Below are 27,599 nucleotides of genomic sequence, written 5' to 3' on the forward strand. Positions count from 1 at the left end.
GGTACAAAGACAGAGTCAGTGCTGGCTCCTTGGTTTACCTGGAGGGTTGTGGCCTGGGACATGTGGTCACAGCCTGTTCTGTGTCAGAGGACTCTGTGCTGACCTAGCAGTACAGTGCCTGCATCCTGTGGCTTTCAGGACAGGTGAGTTGGGCTGGGAGGGCTTGCTGGGGGAGGCCACAGCGCTCCCTCGGGGTGGTCAGAGCCCCCTGGCTGTGTGCTGCTTGTTACACACTTGTAATCTGTGGTGCAAGGTGAGTAGTGAGGAGGCTAGGACTCTCCAGCCTGCTTTTGGCATCAGGGAGCCAGGCTGAAACCTGGGGCTCCTGTTTCAAGGTGGTGGAGCGCAGGGAAGGCTGTTCTGGAGTGGTGCTGTTGCTGAGCCCCGGGAGCGTGCTGCATGTTACTTGGTGCTTAAAACCCGATGTCACCATTTCCTTCTGTCTGGAAATGTCCAACTGGCTTTACAGTGTAAAGTCCGAGCACGTGGCCTTCAGTGGCTTCCTTAAGTTACTCCAATCACCTCCTACAATGTGAGCCACTCTGGCAGTGCTGCCTCCTGCCCTTGCCACACAGCCCTGCCCAGAGCAGCGCTGGGACTGGATGTGAGAGCCTTGTGGGGAGCAGAGCAAGAGTAAGAAACAAATTGGCTGATATGAATGGTCTTGATTTAGATAATGACAAATAATAAACAAGCCGCAGTTTCAGTGGGGGCTCAGGAATGCTTTAGTGCAAGAACAGCACTAAAATTTGATATTTAGCGGAGGGAAACAACCAGGAGCTTCTCTATCAGCTCTTCAGAATTGCTTTTCCTACCTGTGAAACCTCCATATGGTCTTGGCCAGAGGAACAACAAAACCATCTAGCCTAACCTCAGGAGCTGGAGGAGAGCAGAACCCTCCAGTGCAGAGCAGCCACATGGCAGGTGCTCCTGTGGCTCGCCAAGGAGCCTGAGGAGAGCTGACCAGGTGAGGCATGCTCCGGGCCTCCCTGATGTGCAGAAAGCAACAGCAACCTCCAGCCCTTGCTAGTGACTCCTGGGGCTTTTCCTTCTCAATCCTGCATCCGTGTGACTATGGGGGGTGAGCACAGCACACAGGCATCCCAGCTCAGAGCTCTGCTCTGATCCAGCCCTGTCCTGGAAGATACCAAGCTGCTGAGGAAGCAGTGTTTGCCCAGAGTTTGTCAGGTGAATTCGGTGCTGGGGACAGGAGCCCTGATGCCTGCCACAGGCCTCCAGCAGCCACCTGGGCTGGAGCCCTTGTTCTGTCATGGAGCTGCAAACTTTATGCAGGTGTTGAGGATACGGCAACGCTCTCTCTTATTCCCTGGTGTCACAAGACCAGACAGATGGGACGGGACTGCTGAGGCACTTCTTCCCCCTTCATAGGCAGGAGAGGACATCTGCAGGACCCTACCTCAGAAGCAGCTGCCCAGGGAAGCAGCTCATCCCTCTTGGAAGACTCCAAACAATAGTGACCCTACCAGGATTTGTTTCCATGTTCTGTTGTGAACTCGCATCTTATTTCAAGGTTGAAAATGTGTTTAATTTTCAGCTCCAGCCACTGGATCTCATTTTATCTTTGTCGGCCAGATGGAACTGCATTCCTTTTCCCTTAGGTATCTTTGCCAAGTGTAAATGCCCCCTGCAGTGATCTGGTTCCCACTCAGCCCTCCTCCTGATGCACGGAATAGGAAACAACCCTTCAGATCAGATCATCAGGATTCTTTTCTGGTCTTTGATCATTTGGGAGCCTCTTGTTTGAACTCTTGTCCCAAATCCCTGTGTTGTCCACATAAGGTGAACTTCAGAGCTGGCTCTGCCCAGGACCAAGGTCCCTTCCATGCTTCTGTGTGATATTTTTATACATCAAGGGGCCATGTTATCCTTTGGGCTCAGCATTGCACTGAGAAATTACAGCAGTTCAGTTTCTGTGGTGATCCCCAAGTTTTTCTTGGAGGCGGAGCCTCCCATGCTCTGTGTTTACCCCGTGCATTTCCCCCACCCTGGCTCGCTGACCTGCAGCCAGGAGCTTTGCATGGCCTCCACCAGCTCCCCAGCTCTGCTGCCCTGCCTGGGCACTGCAGCGCCAGAGGTGCCCAGCCTGGCCCATGGTGCTCACTGGCTGCCACTTGCTGTTACAGGCTTGTCAGCACCGGTGCCCAGAGGCAGGAAGGGGAAGAAGACAAAGAACCAGATGCTGCTTCCCGAGATAAAGAATGCGGACTGGCTCGCCACCTGCAACCCCGAGGTTGTCCTGCATGACGACAGCTACAAGAAGCACCTCAAACAGCACTGCAACAAGTGAGTGTGGGACCCCATGCCAGCTCGTGGAGATCGTGGGCTGACAGCCTTTAGTGTGGGGAGGGTGGGAAGGAGCTGCAAAGGGCTCACAGCCCATGCAGGATCACCATGGTCCAGCTGCTGGACTGCTCTCAGATGCTCCTCCAACTAATGGGAGCCATGTCCTGAGCAGCAAACCTCCAGCTGCAGGGCCCCAGCAGATCGCAGGGCTGGGCACTGTGGCATGACACCACATGGCCAATGCCTGTCCTGCTTTGAGAAAGTGGGTCCTCCAACGTGGGGAAGCACAGTGTTGAGCGGGTTTCCCTGGCCTTGCTGACCCTCAGAGCATCCCCCTACAAACGCTCTGGCGAGGGCCATTGGGTCAGGCCCTAGGCTGGCACCTGAGCACCTGTGTGCTAGCATGTGTTCCTCTCTACTGCCCCGGGACAGGGTTCTGCTGCGGGTGCGAATGCTCTACTACCTGAAGGCTGAAGTGCTGGGGGAGGCTGCAGACAAAGCCTTCGAGGGGACCCCCGCCAGGTAGGGACCTTACGGTGAACCCTTGTGATGCTTCTCGGGGAGGTGGTGGCAGTGCTCAAGCACTGCCACAGCCATCCAGCCCAGCCACGTCTGGGCTCACCGTGGCTCCGGGCGAGTCAGACCCTGTGGTCAAATCCCCAGGTGTTACTCAGGCAATACTTCATCCTTGGATGGCAGCTCTGCCTGAGCAGGGACTGTGGCCATGGCAGCAGCCCTGTCGAGGCAGCTCTGAGGCTGCAGTGTCAGCCTGGGGAGTGGTGAGGATGCTCGGGGACACCCTGCAGCCTGCAGGAAAATGTCTCCATGTGCTGCCTGACAAATTGGCCTTTAATGCAAAATAAGAGCCTACAGAGACTGTGTCCGGTTCCCAGGGCCAGGCCTTGGAGCAGAGCATGCCCCATCGCTGTGGCCTGCAGTCCCTTCCCAGCACTGAGGACAACGGGGCCGACAGACTCTGTTAATGCCACTGAGCTTGCAGCCTGCCAGCTCCTGACCTTCCTGCAAAGACTCAGCTTTTGGTGCTTCAGAGAGAAGTGTGATATGCTGAGCTTAATTTCCTAGAGCAGGGGCTGGTGCCTTCCCCAGCGCAGCTTCCATCAGTCCAAGTCTGTGCGGAGGTGTGTTGCAGCCCATTCCACCAGACGTGCTCTTTTGAGGCTGGTAGGTTTGAAGTGGTTTCTCCCAAGAGATGCTGTTCAGATCAGATAGGATCTCCGGTCTTCTGGTGTTGCTTGGGCAGGAGGGGAGAGGAGCTGTGTAGCCTCCCCATCTCTGGAGAAAGAGGATGAGGAAGGCGGTGGGTTGCAGTGGAGCCAAGGCTTCAGCTCTCTGACCCCAGGGAGACATGTACACCAGGCCATGGCAGGGCCCCAGGCCAGCCTTGCATTCATTAGCTGTCCCCAAGCCAGTGAGTGATGGTGCCTGTCTCCCCCTGCCCCTGCCCAGCAGCACCCAGTGCACTCCAGTGCCTGGTGAGGCTGGGAGAGGGGCATTCATACCTTGTCTGCCACAGGGAGCTGGATGTGCTGCTGCCAGACATTGACTACGTGGAGATCCCAGTGGACTGGTGGAACGCTGAAGCTGATAAATCCCTGCTCATCGGCGTCTTCAAGCATGGTGTGTACCCAGCTTGTCTGGTGGGTGCTGGTGCATGAGAGGGGCCCGAAGTGGAGCACCTGGCCAGAGCTCCGATACTTGGAGGGGACATCATGTCAGTGCGAGGGGGCAGAGCCGCAGCCATGCACCATAGCCACACAGGGCCAGGGCAGCTCTCCCCAGGCTGCAGGCAGCTGTGGTGCTGCCAGCTCATTCAGGTGGTGGGGCAGGCACACTGCAGCACCCAGGGTGGCTATGCCAGGTCTCATAGCAGACTCCTCCGGTTTGCCAGGAGCAGCGTGCAGTTGCCACCTAAGGGCGAGGAGGAAGGCCAGAGCCTCTTGTGGCATCCCCAGCCTTGTCCTGAAGTCCCCCTGCAGCTTCCAGGAGTTACGTGACTGTTTGCTCCCAGCTGCAACCTGCTGTGGGTGCTGTGTTGCCCAGGGGCTGCAGAGCAATTAACAGCTTTTGGGAAAGTGTTCTGAATTTCTGGGGGTGAGAATTGTTCTCACAGCAGCACAGACAGAGTGAGAGCCAGGTGGGGGGCTGTGTCCCACAGAGCAGGAGGTTCACCTGAACCAGGCTCAGACCTGGCTTTGTGCTGTCTTTCTCCTTTTTGATGGCCCATGGCACTTGGCAGGTTACGAGAGGTACAATGCCATGCGGGCAGACCCGGCGCTGTGCTTTCTGGAGAAGGTGGGCATGCCGGACGAGAAGCTGCTCTCAGCAGAGCAGGGCGTCAGCGATGGGGCCCAGGATGCTGCTGAAAGGTGGGCAGAGGATGGAGCCAAGCTCTCGGGGGCTGTCTGGCTCACTCCAGGGGGCCATGTCAGCAGTGGGGCAGTGCTGTGGGGTGAGTTGTGCACAGGGAGGAGGAAGGAAGCACAGCGGGTGGGGGGAAGGCAGGGAGGAGCTGGCTCCCAGTACGAGATGGAGGGATGGCGTGAGCACCAATTCTCCGCTCCCACCTGCCGACGACTGGCACAACCAAGGGGGCTGTGCTGCTGCTACCGGGGACTAATTCTCTCTCTTACCCAGGGGCAGCATGGAAAAGGAAGAGAGCAGTGGAGAAAAGCTGGAGGGGCTGCCAAAGCAGGAGGTGAGCAAGATTCACGGTGATCAATGCATGTCTGCTGTTGCCAAGCCTGCCCTCCCACCCTGCACTGCAGGCTTGGCTCTATCAGCTCTGCTGCAGGGCACCGGGGAACCAGCACTGCCGGTGACCCTGCTCTGTGCTGGCTTTGCCATGCACGGCTCTGCCCCACACTGTCTGCGACATCTCTGCTCACTGGAGCACAGCTTCTGCTGTTGCCTCTGTGTTTCCTGCGGACCTCGGCAGCATCTGCCTTGTGGGGAGCTGAGGGGGATTGAGGGCTGGGGACAGTCAGGGGTGCTGGCTTTCACACGGCTTCAGGAGCCACATGGGGCCCTGGCAAAGGAGTTGGGGGTATCCCAAAAGAAATGGCCCTGGAGGAGAGGAAAAGCAGTGAATGAGGCAAGCATGGGAGGGTGCAGGGTTCATTTGAGCAGTGGAGGCTGTCACAGTGCTACTGTCCTGGGCAGCGGCACTGCAGCCTGTGTCACTGTGGTGGACCTCTCCTTCAGGCCCAAAAAGGACAGCACTGCCCCTCTGAGCTCTCACCTTCCCTGTCCCTGCTCCTCTGATCCCATGTGCTGAGGGCAGCCAGCGACTGCAGCCCGAAGGCACAGGACATGCAGCCCTGCCCATCCTGCCACCCTGTACACTGCCAGGGCCTGGTGGGCTGCAGGTGTGGGGGGTTCTGTGCAGGGCTGGAGAGCCCTCTCTGATGGTTTCCTTCTGCAGGACATCATGTCTGCTGGAATGGGTGAAGCCAGTGAGAAGCGGGATGAGCCAGTGGCAGGTGAGGCCATATCTTCCGCAGCGTGGTGTGTGGCTTCCTGGGGGCTGGCACGGCACAGCTAGAGCGCTGAGGCAGACACTGCTGGGTGGGAGGGGCATGCTGCTGGGTTGGGAGGACGTGCTACTCTGTGTTAGTGGGTGAGGTAGCTTAACCTGGGCAGGCTCCTGTCAGGGGCCCTCCTGTGCAGAGTCACGTGTGACCCATGGATGGGCCCTGTGGCAGGGCAGCCAGGGTCCTGAAAAAAATGTTTCCAGCGAAGCCATTAGCCTGCCCTTGTCCATGCAGTTGCCTGCATGAGATGAGCGTGCAGGGTCTCCGCAGCGGGCAGTGCTGGCGGATGCCATGGCCTGGCTGGCCCCATTGCTGAGCAGAGAGCTGAAGTCTTCTCCCATGTATGGCCCAGCCCAGAGCTGTCATTCCTACCCCAACCTCTGTCTCTGGGCTCTCTCTGAAGGAAGCTCAGACATGGTGAGGCTGTGAGCCAGCAGCTTTTGGGATGTGGAGGCCCACGGATGGTCACCACAGCCCCCCACTCATGACTATGATCCGTGGTGTCCCACACGGGAGGGGTGAGGCAGGAGGGAGCTCTTGGAGCTGGCTGGAGGGACACAGGAACCTGTGGCTTTGAGTGTGCGTTAAATACTAATGTCCTTGCTGATGTTTGAAGCCCAGGATGGCTCCGACTCAGACAGATCCTGCTGGCCTGTCTCATCTGCGCTCACAGCCAGACTGCGGAGGCTCGTCACTGTCTACCAGCGCTGCAACCGCAAAGAGCTGCCTCCCCGTGCCGAGATGCTTGTGCCCGGTAACCATGGATACTGGCTGCAGGACGAGATGTTCAGGAGAGCCTCTGAGATGGACTCGGTGAACAAAGAAATGCAGAAAAGGTAATGCAGCAGAGGGTCCTTTCCAAAGCTGATTTAGGCCAGTTGAAATCCTTCCTCCCCTGGATTTACCCAGGTAAATGTCACCGCAGCTGTCCTTGCAGCCAGCTGCCCATGTGACAGAGGCGCCTGGGTCCTTGCTGGGCAGGGAACGCTGCTTGCAGCTGCCAGGGAGCCTTGTGGCTCCGGCAGCCAGCCCAGCTGGGGAGCAGCCTCCACTGTAGTTTGCGGGTAGCAGCTGGTGACATGGTGAAAGGGAGCGAGGGGACAGCTCTTCAGAGTCAAATTCAGCGTCTGCTGGGCCAGGGATCGCCCCCCAGCCCCAGCAGAGCGGGTTCTGCTGAGCAGTGTTGTGTGCTTGGGACACATCATGGATGAGGGGTGACGAATAAGCACTGTCACAGCCCACGTGCGTAGCCTTTCTGACCCCCATGGCTCTCACACTGCTGCATTAGCCTCCTCCTGCTCATGGCCTCAGGAGCCCAATGGTGGCATAACCTCATTGCGGGGTGCTCGCATTTCGTTTGCATCCCAGTAAGTGGAAGGATGGTGGGATCATCCTGGCATCCTCAGTGGCTCTCTGCAGAATCCAGGGAGGGTGTGCGGTAGGGTGATGCTGCCTCCACCACTGCCGGTCCCCAGTGTGCAGCCCAAGGACTTCCTGAACTGCAGGGGCTTTCTGTGGTCAACAGTCCTTGATGGCTTTGTCTCCTGTGAACCTGTCCCTGTTGCAGGAACCCATGTAACCACTTGGTATCTATGCTGCCCTGTGCTCTCGGTTCACAGCCTCCTTGTATGGAAGCTGCACGAACCCACTGATCTTCCTTCTCCCCTTCATCTGGACCTCTTCCAGTTTTATTGTCCCCTCTTCAAGGTGGGGCATCAGTGGTTGTGCTGTGGACACCACAGCAGCCTGGTATTTCCTGCTCTTTAATTCTGTGGGCTTTTTTTTTTTTTTTTTGGGTCTCCTTACAGGGGTGTCCTAGGCAGCTTTCAACAAACTCCCTGTTCGGCTCCTTGATTTGAATCACTGATTTTTTTATTAACTTTCTTCCTGTTATTCTCCTTTTGGAATGAATTATCACTGCAGAGGGCTCATGGCCCCTGGGAGCAGGGGCAGAAATGCTGGTCTAAGTGTATTTTGGTCAGCTGGGGTGTGCTGTGGGTGCTGTCACCCTCTCTGCTCTCCCTTGACATGTCCCAGCTGCTTGCTGGTGCTGGCTCAGAGCTGCAGTTCAGAGGAGCTGAGATTTGACCTTAAACTTTCTTCAGCCCATGCCACTCACCTTTCTCTGCTGTGACCTGCTCCTGCACTTGCCCTGCAGTTTGCGCCCTGGTCTGTTCTCTGTGGCCTGTTTCTCTCTGCGCTCTGTTTGCCCAGGGCTGTGTTTGCCCAGGACACTCCTCACCATCTCTGACCTAGATCGTTTCTTTGAGTGATCCCCACGAGGTGAAAGCTCAGAGGGTCCAGGCCAGAGTGAAAGTTATGCTCTAACAGTGCTGTAACTGAAACTCCCCATAAGCATGGCTGCTTTCCTTCACTGGGGAGGGGGTGACACCCACCCCTGGCACCCAGGAGTCCTCAGGAGTCAGCAGGGTGGATGGTGTTTGTTACTGGGACCCTTATGGCAATGAACCCCAGTCCCAGTTTCCCTCTGGAAGAGGCTAGATGAGAGCTGTGTCTGCAGGATCTTCCTTTCTAATTCCTGGTACAGAAAGTTGGCCTTCCCATGGAGGTGATGAGACAACTCAATGTGGCAGGAAGCGAGTAGGTGAGATGATAGGTTTGTGCTTTCACAGAAGGTGCTGGAGCCTGCACCCCATTGACAGCACAGCCAGGAAGTGCACTTAGTGTTTTTCAAACAGCCAAGAGTGTTTTTTCTTCAATAGTGAGCCAAGAGCCAGAGCCCATGGCCTTCACTCCTCCTCACTATGCGCCATAAGGCAGAGGTTCTCAAGTTGTGGTGATGTCCCTGGTGTGCTCCTCCTGGCAGCTCCCCAAAACTGGTGGGCAGTAACTAGATAGTCTTCTCTGAGCCTCTCTGCCTGGTGCCTTGCCCATGCTGGGACCAGAACATGTCTCAGTGGTGTTCACATCTCCTCCTTGCCCCACAGGTGGACCAGGAGGGAGCAGGCAGATTTCTACCGCACTGTCTCCTCCTTTGGGGTTATCTATGACCAGGAGAAAAAGATCTTTGACTGGGCCCAGTTCCGAGCCATCTCTCGACTGGAGAAGAAGACAGATGAGAGCCTGGAGAAGTACTTCTACAGCTTCGTGGCCATGTGCAAGAATGTCTGTGGTCTCCCACTGTGGAAAGAGGATGGTGAGTGCAAATTGCATGGCCTATGGGAGGGGTAACGGTAGGTCCATGTAGCCATAGGTCAGAAATGGTCCCGCTGCTCTCATGGAGCAGGAGAGCAAGGGAGGAGTTTTGGGGACAGTTGGAGGCAGTGAGATGCCAGGCAGGCTGTGGGCTTGCAGAAGCCACGTCCATTTCTGGCTGCCTTGTCACCACCACGTACAACCTCCTCGGCGCAATGGGAAGGTAGGGCAGCCCTGTGGGCTCCAGCTCCTGCTGTCACGGGTCTCATGGAGCTCTCCCATGAAATCACAATCAATTTTATCCAAGACAGCAACCTCTAGATGTGAGGGAGGAGAAGTAGAGAAGCAGCAGATCACACCTTCTCCACACTGGAGCTAGGGGTTGTTTGGGTGATCTGTATTGCTGTTTTCTTTCCAAGCATCTCTCTGCTGGCGCTGGACAGAGTCCACACAGTGCCTGTGCTGTGGCGTAGCTGGCTAGAGAGTTCTGCTACAGGGTAAAGGGAGTCTGAACCCACCGCAGGAGGCTTGGGAAGCCTGGCCAACACACAGGGCATCGTGTTTTCTCAGACTGCCCTGCAGAGCCCCAATGCATTGGTACCGTGCATGACATGGCAGATGATAAACTGCTTGGGGGCTGTTTAAGCACAAAGCAATTTGCTTCTAACAGCAGCAGGAAGGATTTCATATCAGACCTGTCAGGAGGTCTGGTCTCAGACACAGTTCCTTGGATGTGTGTGTTAATGCCTTAGGTAGGTGTTCCTCATCAAAAGAGTTGCATGACTTGAGGGACTCCCTTCCCTGAGAACCTGCTGAAGGACTACCAGAGGCTCAGACCCCAAGCAGCTGATCCACTGGCAGGTCCAGGCAGCTCCAGCACTGCTGGCGCTGATGGAGCAGAGCTCAGACAAGACTCTGAAATCCTCTGCAGCCGAGTGCCGCTCTTGGTCCAGCTGCTAAAGTCAAGGGATTTTACTCCCATGTGTCCATTTGGTGGCAAATGGATGGAAGGTGGTAAGACTGGGAAAAGAAGCCTCAGCGGTGGCTACAAGCACTCCCCCCACCTCACCTGCAGTCTGAGCAAGAGTTGAAACTCACCGTGCTCATCACTGCCTCTGAGTAACTCTCAACAGTGTATAATGGGGCCTTGGCTTTTCTATCCCTGCTGTAGGTCCCCCAGACCCGGACATCTACGTGGAGCCTATCACAGAGGAACGTGCTGCCAGAACTCTCTACCGTATCGAGCTTCTGCGAAAGGTGCGCGAGCAGGTGCTCAAGTGTCCGCAGCTCCACGACCGGCTCAAGCTTTGCCGGCCAAGCCTCTACCTGCCAGTGTGGTGGGAGTGTGGCAAACATGATCGGGACCTGCTGATCGGCACCGCCAAGCACGGCCTGAATCGCACTGACTACTACATCATGAATGACCCCCAGCTGTCTTTTTTAGATGCATACAGGAACTATGCCCAGCATAAAAGAACAGGGCTCCCAGGCCCAGAAACCCTGTGCTGTCTTTACCAGACTAACTCCAAAATCTACAGTTCCCCTCTGTACCGCCAGGTGGACCGGACTTGCGAATCCCTGGAGAATGAAGCCGAAAGTCAGATCAAGCTAGAAACCGTAGATAACACCATGTGCCAGGCTGGAGGCAGTCCACCAGATGCAAACTGTGAAACATTCATGTCTAAAGTCCGGGACATAATTTCCAGTAACTATGATGAGAGCTCTCTGCCGGACTCGTTGGTGTGCATGATGTACGATGAGAAGGCCTGTAACAGCGAGCAAAGCTCCCTTGCCCGAGACAGCCCAAGTTGCACAGATGTTGGAAGCAGCATTGCTAAACTCTCTGAAGGCAAGCTAGAGGGGGATGAGGATCCATCCAGCTGCGATGCAGATGCCATGAGAGAGACTCCCTTCCTAGAGGGTTTGCAGGTGGGCTGTGACCGAGTGGACAGTCAGAACGAGGAAGCTGAGGCTTCACCTTCTACCCCTGAAAGCGACCCTTCGCGGAGCATCCCAGCAGAGCTCTGCGAAGCCTTGCAGCAGAAGGGAGACCTCGCCAGCCCTGCACCAGTGCTGTCTGAGCACGGTGCCATGGAAGGGGTCATAAGTGTGGGGCTCTACAGTCCCAGTCTTCATAACTATGACATAAAAGTTCCTCCTGAGCAGAGGTTCATCAATCTGCTGCAGGAGAAAGGAATGGAGGCAAAGTCAGGCCCAAGTCAGAGCCACAGCGAGGAAGATGAGGAGGAGGAAGAGGATGATGATAACTCTGAGGCAGCAGCAGATGTTGTGGAAGGCTTGAGTGGTCCCAGGACCAGGGCTGGTTGTGACCCTCAGGCTGATGAACTGGGGGGTGAGGAGCAGAGCTCTGGCCTCCCTACACCTGAGGACACTTGCCCAGAAGACGTGAATGGCGAGAGAGAGTCCCTGGGGCTGGGAACACCTGAAGGGCTGGGGGAGCCTGGGCCAGAGGGCAGGGAGGACCGCGGCTTGGATGAGGAGAACACCCTGCAGCACTCACCGCACCAGGCTCAGAGCCAGGCTTTCAGCCTGCCTGCACCTCTGCTGGCGGCCCCAGGGGAAGAGCTCCCCCATGCCGGGGGGGAGGCCTGGGGCCGAGGGGCTGAAGGGCAGGCAGGCTGCAGAGAGGCCCTGCACCCCGAGCCCCAGGGGTTGAAGCAAGAAGAGTGTGAGAACAGAGATGAAGGGGAGAAAGCCAGTGGCAGCCAGAGTCAAGGTACAGTCCTGAGACTTCCCTCTGGTTGACAGTCACCTCTGGCTGAGGTGGGAGGGACCTGCTGCCCTCCCTGCAGAGCCAAAGCCTTGGGGCTGCCAAGCCTCCAGCGTGGCCTCCCCTCTGCAGGAGCTGGAGCCCTCTAGCTGATGTGATTGGGGAACAAAGGGTTGGTGGCTGCATTTGCCAGCAGGGCTGGCCAGAACCCCCTACCATGAGCCCCAGCAGCCTTTCTGCCATGAGCATCCCATGGAATGCAGGGCGCCTTTCCCTTCCTGGCACAGGGCACTGCCTGGTGAGCAGCTCCTTCTGGAAAGGCATGTGTTCTCCTCCTCGCCCACCTGGGCTATGGGAATGGTGAGGGATGGGGACGACTGCAATACAAACCCCCTAGACTCAGCCCAGGGGAGTGCTGGCTCTTCCTGAGCAGTGTGGGCTGCCTGCCGTGACCCAGGGCTGCTGCGTTACTTGGTGACTGGTTGGGGATTGGGACCCTTGTGGAGCCAGCTGGGTGCTGGGGTGGGAAGGTGTGAGGAGTTGCTCCTGCCTTGAGAGAGCAGGAGAGTCAGGGAGGTGATGGGCTCTATTCTCTGTTGCTTTCTCAGATGGTCCAGAGAAGTACTTGGAGGAAGAGAGCAAGAGTTCTGCTTCTGTCCTGCCTGGGGACATCGATGAGCTTCAGGATGCCCGGGCACCGACCATAGCCCAGCTGCTGCAGGAGAAGACGCTTTACTCCTTCTCTGAATGGCCTAAGGTGAGTTTAAAATTAACACTGTTTGTATTGCAAGTGGCTCACAGCAGTGGCTCACACAGCACCAGGTATGCCTCCTGGTCCTCCGCACATGGCTCCCCACAGATGCTCTAACTGGGGTGCTCTTCCCAAGCACCTGTGCCATGGACACGCCTGCCCCAAAGCAGTTCCCCACCGAGCTGAGGTCACCAGGGCTGGGTTTGTCTAAATCCTGAAATGACATACATGAGTCAGTCATTCAAGTCCCAGCCTGCCACCATCCAATTCTGTTCGCAGGATCGTGTGATCATCAACCGCATTGACAACATCTGCCATGCCATCCTGAAGGGCAAGTGGCCTTCCTCCAGCCAGCAGTTTGAGACACAAAGCCTGCTGACAGCTCCAGCAGTAGCCACCAATGCCAGCAGCAGGAACAGCTTTGCTGAGTCAGAAGCCCCCGATCCCAGCTTCAATAACGGGGTGTTAATATCACAGGTACAAAAGGTGAGGGAGGCCCTTGGGCAGGGCAGGCTTGAGAGTCTGGGGTGAAGCATTGCCCAGAAGTGCTCAGGAATTTCCTAAGGGGGGCCTGGCTTTTCACTGCCTCTTCTTGCCACTTGTGGTGTCTAACGCATGGTTTAAGCCACTTGGTCCCCTCCACTGAGGGCTCCTGGTAAGCTGCCCGTGCTCTCAACCCCCCACCAACCCCGCTCCCCTCCTGGGAAGGCGGCTGTTCTGCAGCAGCTCTGCAGCCTCTGCAGCTGTAGAGGTGCTTCCAGAGTCAGTGCTGGAGCACCCAGCATGGTCAGGGGGAAAAGGGGACACTGCCCTGGTGTCCCAAACGAAAGGGTGCAGGAGAGGGCACTGCCCCATCAGTCACCTGCTCTCTCTCATCTCCTCTCACTGTTGGACACAGCGCAGAGACAGAAGCGGCTGGCCTGAGACCCCAGCCTGGCTGCCCAGCAGCTGGTGGAGCACTGAGGGTTATAGCACCTTGGGGAATCAAAGTGCACGTGAGGGTGCTCCTGCACCATCCCCACACAGGGAAAGAGGTGTGATTTTGATATGCCCAGGGAAAGGGCATCCTTTGGGACTCCTGTGGAGAGGCAGAAGAGCCTGACAGTTAGCTGTGTTGGTTTGAAGAGCTGTGGTCCCTGGGCAGTGCACAAGCAGCTGTAACCCTCTCTGTGGCTTTGATACACACAGGAAGGTTTCCTGACCCCTGCCTTTGCAAAGGACGAGCGGAAGCACAGGAGGCTCTATGAATTCGAGATGGAGAGAGATGCCAAACAGAGGAGCTTGGAGCAGCTAGCAGCAACCCATGTTCATCCACCCATTGTGCTGAATGGCTGGCGCGATGCAGCAGTGGACTTGTCCAGACCCTCTGATGGGTCCCCGGGGAACTCCTCTCCTTTCCCCCTGAACACAAACATGCCAAAATTGGGGACCGTGAACACCCTCCAGGGCTCCCTGGGCATGGACTTGTCTGGCATCCTCCAGGCAGGGTTAATCCATCCTGTCACAGGACAAATTGTAAATGGCAGCCTCCGAAGAGATGATGCTGCCATGAGGAGGAGGCGGGGCAGGAGAAAAAATGTAGAAGGGATGGACCTCATCTTTGTGAAGGAGAGGCCTCTTCCAACCAGGCTGCAGGTGGGTTTATGCTCCCTCCTTTCATATGGTCCCAATGGAGTCAGCACGATTTGTCTCATGGTCCAGCTCTCCCCTGCAAGCTCTGCTGCCCATGACAATGTGGGACCTCCTCCAGGACAGCTTGGCCTGTGCTGGAGCAGGCAGGAGCAGATACTACTCCAGGGAGGAAGGGAAGTTTTCCCTCTGGCTTGCAGCACTCTGCCCAGAGTGTTTGAGTCCTGCTAAGCATTATCAAAAGCAGCTGTCCCATCTCAGCGGATGTCTAGGGTTAGTGAACATGAGGAATGGCCCTTGACTGAATTGGAGCTGTGGCCAAGAGCCTGCTGCACCCTTTCTCTTTCTACCCTGGGATCCACTCAAAGAGTGGGGCTCTGGGAGCAAGACCGGTCCCTCTAGACCACTTCTAGGAGTGATCTGGGGGGAAGTTGGTCCTCCTGGTGATTAGGGTGTTTGCAGGTGAGTTCAGAAGCATCTCCCAGCTCTCTCTGCCCTCCACACCACCAGTGCTAGGGACTGAGTGGAAGTGTAATGCCGTGGTGGGTGGTGATTTAAGGAACAGGCACTGGGAATATGTGGATTAATCTGTGTGACGGGAGCAGATGACCTGCTTTGGGACATCTGCTTACCTGGGTGCGCATGCATCACCACGTGCTGCTGATGGGCTCTCCCTGCTCCTCCCTCTACATCAGGATGTTCAGGAAGACCAGCCGCAGCCCCCCCAGAACAGTCCCCTCCCTGATGGGCCGGTTGCTGCTACCTCAACTCCACAGCCAGTCCCAGCTGCAGGCAGCCAAGCAGAGAAGGCTGTCCCGAATAAGAGTCTCCTTGACTGGCTCCGTCAGCAGTCTGACTACACACTTGATGTTCCTGGCTTTGGCACAGTAAGGGTGGCCTTCAGTGGCGTGTGTGTGTGTGTGTCTGCCTTGTATGTTGCCCTTTGTGTTAGGTTTTCTGCGGTTGCTCTTGAGTTCAGGGCTTCCACAAAGTGTCTCAAAATGCAGCCTTTTCCCCTGTACCATGGCTTGTGGTGGTCATCAGAGCTGTTTGCAAGGTTCATCACATGTTTGAGAGGCAGGCATGGTTCCCTGTACAGCAGTGAAAGGCACTTGCTGAGCTGTGTCCTCCTGCCCCAAGGTCCATTCTCCAGCTCCAGTGCATCCATCTGCCCAATGCACAATTAGTCCAATGTCTTCCAGAAGCACCAGGGATGGGGAGAGAAATGGAAGAAGGGATTTGGGATGCTCAAGGTCTGTCTGTGTTGCTCCCTTTCACCTGTGGTCATTTTAGGCAGTGCTGTTGTATCAAATAAGGTTCCCAGACAAGAGAAACCTCCTCACTTTAAAAACTGAACTGGCGGCTGTGTTGCAGGCTGCAAAGGCTGCGGTTGCATGGGCGTGGGCACCATCAGAAAGCAAAGTGGCAGAGAGTGGGGTGCGAAGTCTATCTGATTCTTTTTGCCATCTCATAAGCATCCAGCTCTTGGTTTTCACAGGTTCGTTTGCCCCAGGTTTCAGCTTATTTAGCCTATTAGGCCATGTGCTAGGCAGAGCACAGGCTGTAAAACAGAGGAGGAAGAAATGTGGTGGTAATACGTAAAAGACTGTGCATCTTGGTCCTGGAGCATTGTGTACCTGAGGCAGAGATTCCCTAGAGCTTGGAGTACAGGCAAGCTATTAGTGTTCTGGAACTTATTAGAGATGAGAGCTGAGGAGCCCAGTGTTTGCTCAGGCAGGATGGCCCTTGCTTTTCAAAGTCCAGAGATACATGCAGCTCTGTGCCCCAGGCCAGATTCCTAGGAACACTGCAAGAAGCAGTCAAATGGTGGAGCAGGCGTGGAGGTGCCTTCCCACTCCCTTCCATCATCCTTGCCTTCTGTGGGGACTTACTGGAGCTCGCCCAGTCTGGCCATGCTGCTGGTAAACCTCTTGCTCCCAGCGAGCCCCCAGTGCCCTGGGCCAGCCCTGCAGGATGTCCCCCTGTCAGGGCGGGTGTCCTCTCTCCAAGTAGGATGGATTGAAAGCTGCTTTGGGGTACTGCAGTAGCTCAGCTTGTTGAAGGACAGACCAAGCTCAGGGTCTTTTCTTTGACTCTCAGGAATCAGAGCCTGCAGTAGTTCATTATAATGCTACATCCCTGCAGGCACATTGATGCCAGGACTGGGTGCACACAGTGGGTGTGCAACAACTCAGCTGTAACTCTGTAGGTTGTGGTCCTGAAGGGCTCTGATCCCAAAGAAACATGGTACAGCAGCTCTGCAGTGGGAGCAGCTCAGATGGGAGCAAAACAAAGCACAGATGAGCTGGCGAGAAGTGGGTAGCTGTATCAGACTGACATGAGATGGCACACACAGACCTGTTCTGTCTTTCTTTCCTACTTGTAGTTAGCTCCCCATTTACAGATGCACGTATACGAATTGGCAGCGTGTTACAGTTTTAGGATTGGAGAGGAATTAGAAAGGGCTGGAGCAGTCTAAGTAGGGTACACTGAAACCCCTTTATACCTACAAAAATCAGTTGCACTTATTTGAGAGCTGGCCCTGTGGCAGAGGCCAGCTTTTGCTGCTCACACTGCTCCCACCCAAGTCTGCAGGGACCCTCTGTCCCTTGGGAGCTCATCTGTGCTGCTCTCCTGCAGGGCTTGTAGCCATCCAGGCTTATTAAGCCATCTAGTCTCATTAATGTTGTCTTGTTTGCACTGCAGAATTTTTCAGACAAGCCCAAGCAGAGGAGGCAACGCTGCAAGGACCCCAGCAAATTGGACATTAACTCACTCACAGGAGAGGAGCGGGTGCCTGTGGTACATAAGGGTACTGGACGGCGGGTAAGCGAAGGCCTGTTCTGTGCTCTGCCCTTGGTGTCTTGAAATGCTTAGCAGCCCCTGAGCTCACCTGGGGGGAGATTTAATCCAGAGGAGCCTATGGATGGGACAGAAATCTGGAACATGTCACTGATCTATGCTATCCTGTGACACATGTGTGCCCAAGGGGACACAAACCCACAAAATAAATGACTTTCTGTGTGAAGTAAGGAAAGTCTGAGTGTTCACCCTTGCCAGGGTACACAGACCCCACAGTGGCAAAGGGATTCAGCCTTTGGCTTTAAAGCCACCATCAGCACAGCTCTGGCTGGGTGCTTCCCGTTCCGGATTTGATTGTTCCACTTGAATTCACTGCAATATGCCACAAATTGTAATATTGCCAAGCAAATATCTTTGTTTCGTTCCTCCTTAAGAGGTGCAGGCAGAGCATACGAATACCTATCCAAGTGCTGGGCATGTGGGAAGTGGAGGGTTTGAAGGGCTTTTTCTTGCTTACTGAGCAAGGAGCATAGATTTACTTGTCTGCAGTTTAATCTCCAGTGCACTGATGTTCACCTCTCTGAATGAGAAGCGACGTTCAGGGATACTTTCCACCCAAATTCAGTTCTTAAACACACCCAGGACTGCACTAGGTCAGAAGGTGATGTGATATTAATCACATCTAAAACCAAAACTAAAGAGTGAGGCAGAAAGGCTGTTTCAGCCACATCTGTGTTTCCCTCTGTTACACCCACGATGGCCATTGGAGACCTGGGTGAATTGGTGGGTTTGTCCAGTTTGAGCATGGCTTTTACAGAAGCTCTATCTCCATTGCTTGTTCAAGGGGAGGGCGATGGGACAGGCCACAGAGGCTGAACTTGCCTCTTCTCCCTGAACTGTGTGTCTGGAGGCAGCAGGCACATACTGAGTCCTGCAAAGATGTGTAGCAAGGGAGGAGTCTCTGCCCCAGCCAAATTGCAGCCCAAACCAAGGAGCTAGAAGAAGTGTAATCGTATTTCTTGTATTATTTTACGTAACTCTTTCTGCAATAGAGGTCATCCTTCTGCTGTGTTTTATAGTTAGGGGGAGCCACGGCACCAGCATTGAAGGAGTTGCCAAGGTGGCTTGATGCAAACTTGGAGTATGCTGTTGCAGCTGACTGGGCTGACATTGTTAAGCTTTCAGTAAGTTAGAGCTTTTGGAGAAATCTGTATCATGTCATCTTTTCTTTCCCCTCCCCATCCCCACAACCTTTCTCCAGTGAGGATCTGGGAGCTGCGAGGCAGGACCTCAGCTGCGCATGCGGGAGGGGATAGCTGCAGGGCTGGCAGCACCGGGAGCACTCAACGTGGCAGAGAGAGAGGTTGGACGCGTGCCACAGATCAGCAGTGCGGCCAGGGGTAGGAGAGAGGGGGGTCAGCACCCTGGGAACAGGTCTCAGCAGCTCAGGGTGACTGTCCAGAAAGCCTCGAGATGCTTAGAAATAGCAGGGGCAAGAGAAACACCCTAGGAGCAGTAAGCCACCTCGGGCGCTGGATGGCAGGGAGTGGACAAAACACATTTTCACAGGTCAAATTTTCAAAAATACCCTCAGCTGAGGCTTTTCATCAGCTCCTGCAAACTCTGCCTGTGCAACCCTGGGCCCACTAAAGGCCCTGCAGGTCACCAGGCATGAAGGCTCAGACACTGGCAGGGAGAGGGACAGGACGGAGCCTTGCCTCGCCACGTTCATTCACCTTGTTCATCACGCCAGTCCCTGCCCCAGTGCATGGCAGAGCCTGCCAAGGAGGAGCACTCTCTCCCACCTAGCACACGGGCAGTGCTAGATCGATCGCCCTTCCCTGCCCTGCAGGCTGGCCTTATCCAGACTTCTCCCTGCGGTCCCTCTCACCTGCTACCTGTGTTTCTGGCTGCAGTGGTTTGTGTGACACCCTTGCAGGGGGCTGGAGGGGTAACCAATTGGCTTAGAGGTTTGTACTGCTCTCAAATTTGCTTTTAATTAGTGCTGGAGATTTGGCCCAGCTCCATGTCCAGGCTGGCGTCAGCACCCTGCCTGGGCGGCCAGCACCCGTGCAAGCTGGCAGCTCTTCCTTACCTTCGTTTGCAGGGGATGGTTTCTTTGCCGGTAGGAATAGCTGTGTGCCTGGCCACCACCCCAGGCACCCGCTCACATGCCCTGGTTTGGCGGCTGCATGCCTGTTAGCATTCGCACCCCCAAGCCCCATCAGCACTTTGCTTTTGGTGAGTGCGCATCCGTCCTGGCACGTGCATGCGGAGGGACGTCTGGTCGCTCTGGGCGCTTGGGCAGGCGGGAGCGTGGGGTAGGCTGCCCTGCAGAGCCCAGGCGTGGTCATGCTCCCACGCAGGTTTTCCCACATGCCAGCGGGAGCAGAGCAGAAGATTATCCCTCTTTGTGCTGTGCAGACTGCCAGGGTCATTTTATTCAAGTTTCTGCTTTTCCTACCTAAATCTATTATTGGAAACAGTTCGAAGAGCAGCAATACTGAAACTCAAGGGATCCACAAAGGGAAATGTTTAAATGTCTGTGATGAGGATGCTGAAAAATGGAGTTTTAAACTGCACTATGGATCCCACACACTCTGCTCTCTGTAATCGGACAGTCTTGCCCAGTTGTGGCTGCTGGGTTTTGGTCCTGTATCTTAATGCTCAGAAGAACCTTCCTGGCATCTCAGCGAAGCTCTAACTGGGTGCTCCTCAGACAGCGTGTCCACTCTCTGTGTGTCATCCCATGCAGCTTTGCTGTCCTGCAGAGCATTGAAAATTTGGCCCTTCACAGCTAAAAGACATGATTTGTCACCTGTTGCTGAAGCCACAATTAAAGCTGGGAAGGGAGATAAGTTGGCATCTGACACAGAGCTGCCCTGGTGCTTCTCATGTTGTGAACAGCCGAAGCTGAGGGCTTGGGTGAAAACGTGGGGTAAAAACGTGCTTCCTCCTTTCCTCCCTGTGCACTTTTACGCTGCGGTATCATGCCAGGGCAGACAGAGGGTGTTTTGCATTTGGCAGCATCCCTTGGGGAAAAGTTGTGCGTACCTCTCAAATTCCATGTCATGTAGGCAAATATTTCTGTGCTGACACCATCTGGGATGCAGATGCAAGCACAGAAAAACCAGATCTCCTTTGATGCAGTAATAACTGTCAGGTGTTTCTGTTGTGTGTGTTTCATTTTCAGGGCTACTTACCAGAAAGCAAATTCAATCGCATCCTAACTGAGCCTGTGCTCCGAGACACGGGGCCCCGCCGGAGGGGGAGAAGGCCCCGAAGCGAACTCATTAAAGGCCCTGGCGTTGTAGCAGATTCTTCTTCTGGAATGGGACCATTGTTCATGAACGGACTGATTGCTGGGATGGATCTAGTAGGACTTCAGAACATGAGAAACATGCAAGGGATCCCCCTGACCGGGCTGGTTGGGTTTCCTGCTGGATTTGCAGCAGTGCCTGCCGGCGAGGATGTGAAAAGCACCCTAAGTATGTTGCCCATGATGCTGCCGGGCATGGCTACCGTACCACAGATGTTTGGTGTTGGAGGACTTCTCAACCCCCCCATGACAACTACTTGTACTGCGACTGCTCCAACTTCGTTAACAAGCACAACAAAAAGTGGTGGTACAGCCAACACAGAGAAAGCTACTGAGGATAAACAGAGTAGCCAGGATGTGAAAAAAGAAACTCTCTCGGAAGATAAGCCTGGTCCTAGTTCGTTTTCTAATCAGACAGAATCCGCAATAACTACCAGTAGTCCTGTAGCTTTTAACCCATTTCTTATCCCAGGGATGTCTCCTGGACTGATATATCCCTCGATGTTTCTTTCCCCTGGCATCGGCATGGCGCTGCCTGGCATACAGCAAACCAGACACTCGGAGGCAGCGAACCTGGAAAGCCAGAAGCGGAAGAGAAAGAAAGCGAAAGGGGAATTGGCAAACCCAGAGCCAGAAACTGTCTCACTGCTGGAAAAAGGAGCTGCAAACAGTCAAAACTGTACAGAGCAAACACCGCCTTTGTCGGCAGAGAAAGAGCAGGACGGACCAGCAGAGGAGGAGCGCAAAGCGGCTCGCGATACAAATTAGAACTTTTGTTTCATTGAAAAAAAACACAAAAAGATTGTGGCTTGTGAGTTTCTTATCCCATAAACTCTTTGTTACTTACCCTCCTGCCCCGCTCCGCCTTCATAAACCTGTGTTTCCATGAGTAATATTATCTACCTAATTCCCTGTCAGAAAAAACTCTGGTGACATACTACATGTTAATAGTTGCAGGGTCTTGCCACTTTATTAGATAAACAGTGTTGTCTAGCTAGTATGGGAGGCACCGAATTCTCATTCTGTTTTTCCAGTCGTTCATCCCAGCCGACGATAGCAAATCCAGTACTCGGTCACCCCCCCCAAATTGCTCACTCCTTTGAGAAGAAAAAGCAGCAAAAAAACAAGAGCAAAAGAAAAGTCTTTACCTCTTGGTCTACACGCAGACAAGGGTATTTCTGTCTACAGCAACACTGAACGAAAAAGCCTGTATTTGGGGGTAAAAAGCACAGCTATAGTAAGTGCTAATGTGTATTTTTGATTTAAAGTATTTCCCTATTTTATCATGGTTACTAGAATAGTAGTATAGACAGAAGTATATAACTAATGATTGAAAATGCATATATTAATTTCTTTGAAAGGAAAAAGCATAACTGGTAGTGATATAATTTCTTTATCACCCCCACCTCAAAGGTTTGGAGACAAACAGCAGCGAGTGAAAATATGATGTAGACATTCTTTTGTGTTTTTTAAAACCAAAGTTTGGTTTTATGTTAAGTGGAGTTTAGTTGCCCTTTCCTTGATAGTTACAAGAACTTTTCAGCTCGAGCTGGAATGGTTTTGCACATCTTGCATGACTTTTTTGGGATTACTGTACCTGTAGCTACCAGGTTCTTCATCATTCTGCTAGTCTTCAGTTCTCCTCTATGGCGTTAGTTCTCGTCTATGGCATTAGAAGTGCTGTAAAGGTATTTTTTTCCAGCTGTGAACAGGCCACACTGATTTTAATGCTCTTACATGAACGCTGAGGCTTTTTGAGTTTTTATATTTTCCACTCCTTACCCCAGAAGCAATGTCCTTTCAGCAAACAAGGAAAAGGCTGTAGGCCAGCTTTCCTGTTTGGGGAGTCCTCTAAGAAGGACTGTTGAGACTTTCAAAGCTTGAGTTTCTTCTTTTCTAGCATTAGACTGTGAAGAGATGACCTTGGCTTCTTCTTTCCATTCCATTTGCTGTTGAACAGTATTTCCGAGTGTGTGTCCCAGTCCCCCCGCCACTGGCAAATGATTTCAACGTCTGCATTTTAAATGGACAGGTTTTAATGCCATCAGCCCCCCTGCAGCTCTGGGTACTGAGACTCCTCCACAGGCAACCCTTCTTATTTCTCCTTCCCCACACTCCTTGTTTAGTTTTTCTTTCACTTGGGCTTGTTCTTATTTGCAGCTCATGGTTTGAGACTTGAAATAAACCCGTGGTGGTGCAGCAGTGAGATAAAAGGCAGGCTGGTGAGGGAGTTGGGAGCGTGCTAGTAATCAGTTTCACATTTGGTTGTCACAATTTACTGTATTTTTTACTTATTTTCTGTTACAGTTTTGCTAATTTATCAGATGGTCCAAATGTTTTGACATAACTATTTCAGTTTGCATTATTTATTTATGATGCTTTTTGTCATTGTCTTTTATACATTTGGGATTATAAATTATGTACATGTTAAAATTAGCATCTCAAAGAAGTCTGTTACCCACGGTCTAAAAAGCATTTGGTTTCTATTTTCCCGGAATTTATTCCCAGTTTACTGGATTGGATGATTTTTTTTTAAGCATGTAATCAATCATAATGCACCCCCCCAATAATTAAATGTGTTCTATTTAATAACATCCTTGTAGCATAGATACTGTATCACTATCGACAGATTTCTTAGAAATGCTGCTATCTCTATTTAACTAACATTTTGTTCAGTTTTGCCTCCAGTGGAAGCAGAAAGGGTTTTTTCAGCTGTTAAATCCAAAATCAATATAATTTATTTATGTAAAAAAAAAATCACAATTGATATATTTTTGAACCTTTTAAGTACTAACTTTCTTTTTATTCAGTAGAAGAACATGTACTTGCCCTAAATCCTTAAAATACAAATGCTATAAAACTTCATATAGCTTCAAAGCCTTACTGTGAGTGGATACAGAAGTCTCTTCAGAGTCCATTTCTTGTTATGGGATGGTTTTCCCAGGGTTACACACGTAAGGAACAGGGTTGAAAGTGAAATTTATTTAATTAGCCAGCATGCTCTATACCTTGTTCTTCTTTATCAGACATGTATGCTACGTCTCTGGGTGTTTAGGCTTCTCTTTGACTGCTACTTTGTGACCCTTTTGCAACCTGATATACTCTGTGGATTATTTAGACTGTAAGGCATAAGTGGCTTCTTCTTTTCCATCATATCCAAAACAAATGCCAAATTTTCACCAGTTTTCATGGCCACTCACACAAACATACATTCTTCACCAAATGTGCTAACAAAATAAACTGTCTGTGCTCTTGAACATGGATAAAAAGAAAAAGATTTAAAAGTCAGATTTTTATTTTTTTAATTTAGTGACTAGATGATGCTTATCTTTCAGACTTGGCAGAGTCTTGCTACAGATGTATATAATTTTTTTCAGCAAATATATGTGAATGTTTAATTCACCTGACTCAGTGATAAACGTTACTTGCTTTTTTCTCAGCATGAATCTGTTGAGAAGCTGTCAAACCCAGCGGACTTCTCCTTTCTTTAGGGTTGCTATTCATGTACCCTGAGATATGCATTACTCTGGGGAAGGGCTGCTCGCAGCTGACTGGCTCACCAGCTTTTCCTGCCATGGAAGGAGGTTACTGGGCTAAGCCCCCCACTGCGGCCAGCAGCTCTTTCACCCAGCACCGTTTGGGTTAACTTGCTGTGCAGTGTGGATTAACTTGCCGTCCTGCATGGGTTGCAAGATCACTGGAGCAGCCCAAGCTCCACAGCCAGTTTAAGCACGCAACGGTGCGCAGGGACTCTCTGCCGACCCGCTTTGTCCAGAGGATGGGTAGAAGCCCAGAGTCCAGTGATGACTTCCCCCCTGTACCAGTTACAGTCCTTTGCACTTACACGGCACCTCCCAGCAGAAGAGGTGTTCGGTTCTTCTTACTGAGATATTGAGCGCCTCCATCTAAGCCTTGTAAAATGCTAACAGGTGCCAAATAAATGCTTGTCATAAATCTCTATGTAAGGATCTCATGCTTTAGAAAAGTAGGTATTAATTCAGTTTTTCAGGTGAATAAGCAGGTGCACAGGAAAAGCTAAATAATTTCTTTGAAGTCCAGGAAAAAGGCACAGAGTAAACCAAGACTTTTTGCTTGCCCCCCCCTGCCCTTGCATAAATACCTTGTCCTGGCATTTTGTTGCTGCGTTTATTTGGGGGGAGAAACAGGAAAGCACCGGGCAGAAGAGGCATCAGGTATTGCTTAGACAGGGGCAGAGGAGGCAAAACAATGGTGTGAACTCTAAATTTCCAGTTCCCGAGTCTCCCTTTAAATTTTGGCTCCGCACACTGCAGCCTTCCACCCCAGCATCATTAACGCAGAATATTTGCTCCAAGGATCGGCAGAAGCCAGGCAGCCCCTTGGTAGATGGAGAAGCATTCATGCTGGCATTTATGCTGTAAAGTCAGTGGCAGCCACCAGTGTGCTCTGTCTCATCAGATTCACCTTCTGGTAGGAATGGATGTGGTTGTGGAGGATGGGGCATGGGCGGGCACAGCTCTCTCTTGGGGTTTTGTTTTGCAGGATACAGGTGCCCTATTCTGAAGCGTGAGGGAGTGAAACACCCTGCAGCTGCTCATCTCTGCACTCCTGTCCCTGCCTGGTTTTATCTGATAGGACACAGCATAGAAAAGTATCATCGCACATTTAAACAGGATCTTTCACTCTCTGTAGGATCACAAAAAGGTTGTTAGCGATTTCCCTCAGCACTGAACTACAGCTGGGTGAACATTACCTGCCCTAAGGGCAGATGTTGCAGTTCCGGTGTCTTGACAAAGTTACAAGCAAGGATTTCGGGTCCAGAATCTCGGCTGGCAGTGAGTAGAGGACAATTCCTCTAATGATATTGGGTTTGTATCGAATAAAACTTGAGCTTTTCAGTGCATTTGTATTTTCCACCTCTTCAGGAGCCACTTCAGCTCCAGGGCTCTGGAGCATGGGCTGAGTCACACAAGACCACTAATTCTCATCACTTTTTACAACTTTAAAGCAGTACCAAACAGGTAAAAGCACTGTTCATGGTCCCCGAGTGCTTCACACCATGTGTGCTGGCGCACAGCAGCCCACAGTTGCTGACTGGCCGGGACAGCAGGGTGCTCGGCTGCGAGTGCCGGGCAGACGGGCAGTGCTGTCAGGCAAGGAGCTGGCCCAGCAGCCAGCAGAGCAGCAGCTCTGGAAAATTAGTGGTAAGAGAAATCCAGCTTCTCTCTCATTTCCGTTCCCAGCTATCTGCATAATGTGCCCTTTACAGCTTGTGTAGCTGGCCTGGGAGCATCATCCTTGGCTTCCAGCTGTGGGTTTTGGGGTGTTGCAGTTTCACGGTGCACCCAGGGTGGCTTGAAGCCATCGGTGTAGTGCTGAGGCAGCACTAATTCCTGGAGAATCCAGATTTCACCTCAAAAGGCATAAAACAACGTAAGATCTCCAGCCCAGTAGAAAGTCAGTCCCACTCCTCTCTCTCTCCTCATTAGCCACCCAGTGTGATTTTAACTAGAGGAACGGCTCCGTTTGGACACCGTTACCTGGCTCGCGCTTGCCACCGGTCGGGATGGGGATGTGACATTACCGATTTTGCCTGGAATTCAATCCCAGTCTCGCTAAAAGTATTGGTTTGTGCAAGACCAGCAGCAGCCCTTGGGGGGATTTCAAGGAATAGCAGCAACAGACGAGCAACCAAGGGGAGCAGAAGTCATAGCAGATGCTCTGCAGCATGCCTGCTCATCTCTCTTGGCTCCTGCCCTGCATTTCTCTGTCACATTTTTCAGCTGGTTATGTTGTAGCAAAAGGAGACATTTTACAGGAATAGTTTGTATCATTTAGAAAAATTTTTTGAAGGAATACCCCACAGTGACTGACTTTTGGGGGTTTTGGGTTTTGTTTGTTTTGGGGTTTGGTTTTTATTTTGTTTTTTGGGGGGTTTGGTTTTGTTGTTGTTGTTGGTGGTGGTGGTTTTTCTTTTCAGAAAAAGGACAGAGATTTCTTACAGAGGAATGCATAAAAAGCAAAGCTCGGGTCCCTCCAAGGAAAGCACATCTTTGTTCCTGAAGGAGTAAATACAATGGTAGGACCCTGACTGCATAGCCTCATTATCAGCAATTAAATGCATTTCCTAGCTTTTCACGGCAGTCAGTTTTCCTTGCTCTTACAGCAAATCTTTCTACAAACACATTTAGGTGTTGGATTAAAGCTGGTCTTTAGGGGAAGTAACATTTTGGAAAGCACTGAGCTGAGTGGATTCTCGGTGAGGGATCAGCCCCAGCAGCCTGTGGCTTCCCACTGAATGATCCCTGGGCTTTGCAAAAGAACATTTTAAAAGAAATTAAACCCAGCATGTGTAGGACCATAACTTAGGGCAGGTCAGAAGCTGCCACATGAGCAGGGGACACCGGGGCTACAGCTGTGTTCCTACAGCTGCTTATAAGCCTGCCCCTGAGCATCACATCATCCAAGGTACCAATGAGTGGGGTGGGGGTTTCATCCCCCAGCTAGAAAGCCAGGCTTGCTCTGGGCTTGCTCAGTGTTTTCTCCATCCCACAACCTCGCAGCAGCTCAGAGATGGCAGGACACCTGTAGCAGCAGTAGCTGACTCAAAACAAACCACAAGATGGTGGTTGAAGTATTGGAGTATCCTCCAGTATTACATGGGCTTGAAACCATATCCCTTATCTGTGTATGAGCGCTGCAGGCTCTGGGTCATGCAAACCCCTTCTGGGGTTACAGAAGCTGCCCCTGCCCACAGGGACGGCCGGTGCCCGCACGGTGCTCCCAGCAAACGGCGCTTTTAGAGGTGCTCCAGCCATCAGCGTTACACCAGCAGGCTGAGCCTGACTCAACAAAACCGGCCATCTTGGAATGCCTCTGAACATCCAGGGTGAACAGAACAGAAGGGGGCCCATGCCACGAGTGACAGACGAGCATGACTCACTCTGTCAGCACCTGATGGAGCTAGCCCAGCATTTGGACGCGGGGTCATCCCGCCAAGGCAACGACTGCAAAGGCCTGTGGGGTGGGGGCAAAGGATGACCCCTGTGCAGCCGACCGAAGGCCGGCGGCTGCCGGAGAGCTGCTCCACCCAGCCATGTTCCACGGGGCTGCGGGATGGTGGGGGAGGGAGAGCCGCTCCCGCCGTGGACCGGGCTTGCCAGGAGCGTGCATGGGGAGGCAGCCACTGTTACCCGCAAGCAGCGTGCGCCACTGCCCCCGCGCCCCGCCTACGGACGCGTGTGCCGAAGGGTGCCTGCGCGGCGCCACCCCACGCGGGCGAGTGTGCGCACACGCGTCCGTGTGTGTGCAAGCCCCCGGGGGCGCGTGCAGCCTGGCACACCCCGTGTCTTTACGGGCACCGACCCCGTCTGCGCA

At 53.0% G+C, this 27,599-nt stretch overlaps 1 protein-coding gene across 6 annotated transcripts in view; it reads left to right on the forward strand.

Annotated features, from left to right (window-relative positions):
* CHD6 (chromodomain helicase DNA binding protein 6) overlaps positions 1-23,108 on the forward strand; it is a 61,649-nt gene extending 38,541 nt beyond the window's left edge. For 2 of the 6 annotated variants that reach the window (XM_010564538.1, XM_010564540.1), the window contains exons 22-37: positions 2,145-2,304; positions 2,737-2,826; positions 3,839-3,942; positions 4,562-4,691; positions 4,960-5,020; positions 5,747-5,804; positions 6,472-6,691; positions 8,804-9,012; positions 10,183-11,748; positions 12,351-12,499; positions 12,773-12,979; positions 13,682-14,128; positions 14,818-15,009; positions 16,829-16,948; positions 18,004-18,108; positions 20,118-23,108. In XM_010564538.1, coding sequence (XP_010562840.1) covers positions 2,145-2,304; positions 2,737-2,826; positions 3,839-3,942; positions 4,562-4,691; positions 4,960-5,020; positions 5,747-5,804; positions 6,472-6,691; positions 8,804-9,012; positions 10,183-11,748; positions 12,351-12,499; positions 12,773-12,979; positions 13,682-14,128; positions 14,818-15,009; positions 16,829-16,948; positions 18,004-18,108; positions 20,118-21,011 — 4,712 coding nt within the window. In that variant the 3' untranslated portion in view covers positions 21,012-23,108. The remainder of the gene's footprint in view (positions 1-2,144; positions 2,305-2,736; positions 2,827-3,838; positions 3,943-4,561; positions 4,692-4,959; positions 5,021-5,746; positions 5,805-6,471; positions 6,692-8,803; positions 9,013-10,182; positions 11,749-12,350; positions 12,500-12,772; positions 12,980-13,681; positions 14,129-14,817; positions 15,010-16,828; positions 16,949-18,003; positions 18,109-20,117) is intronic. The other 4 variants (XM_010564541.1, XM_010564543.1, XM_010564539.1 and 1 more) reach the window with 3 other exon arrangements.
* Positions 23,109-27,599: the final 4,491 nt, after the last annotated feature.

Source organism: Haliaeetus leucocephalus, unplaced genomic scaffold, assembly GCF_000737465.1.
Source record: "Haliaeetus leucocephalus isolate CR32 unplaced genomic scaffold, Haliaeetus_leucocephalus-4.0 Scaffold182, whole genome shotgun sequence".
Classification (NCBI taxonomy): domain Eukaryota; kingdom Metazoa; phylum Chordata; class Aves; order Accipitriformes; family Accipitridae; genus Haliaeetus; species Haliaeetus leucocephalus.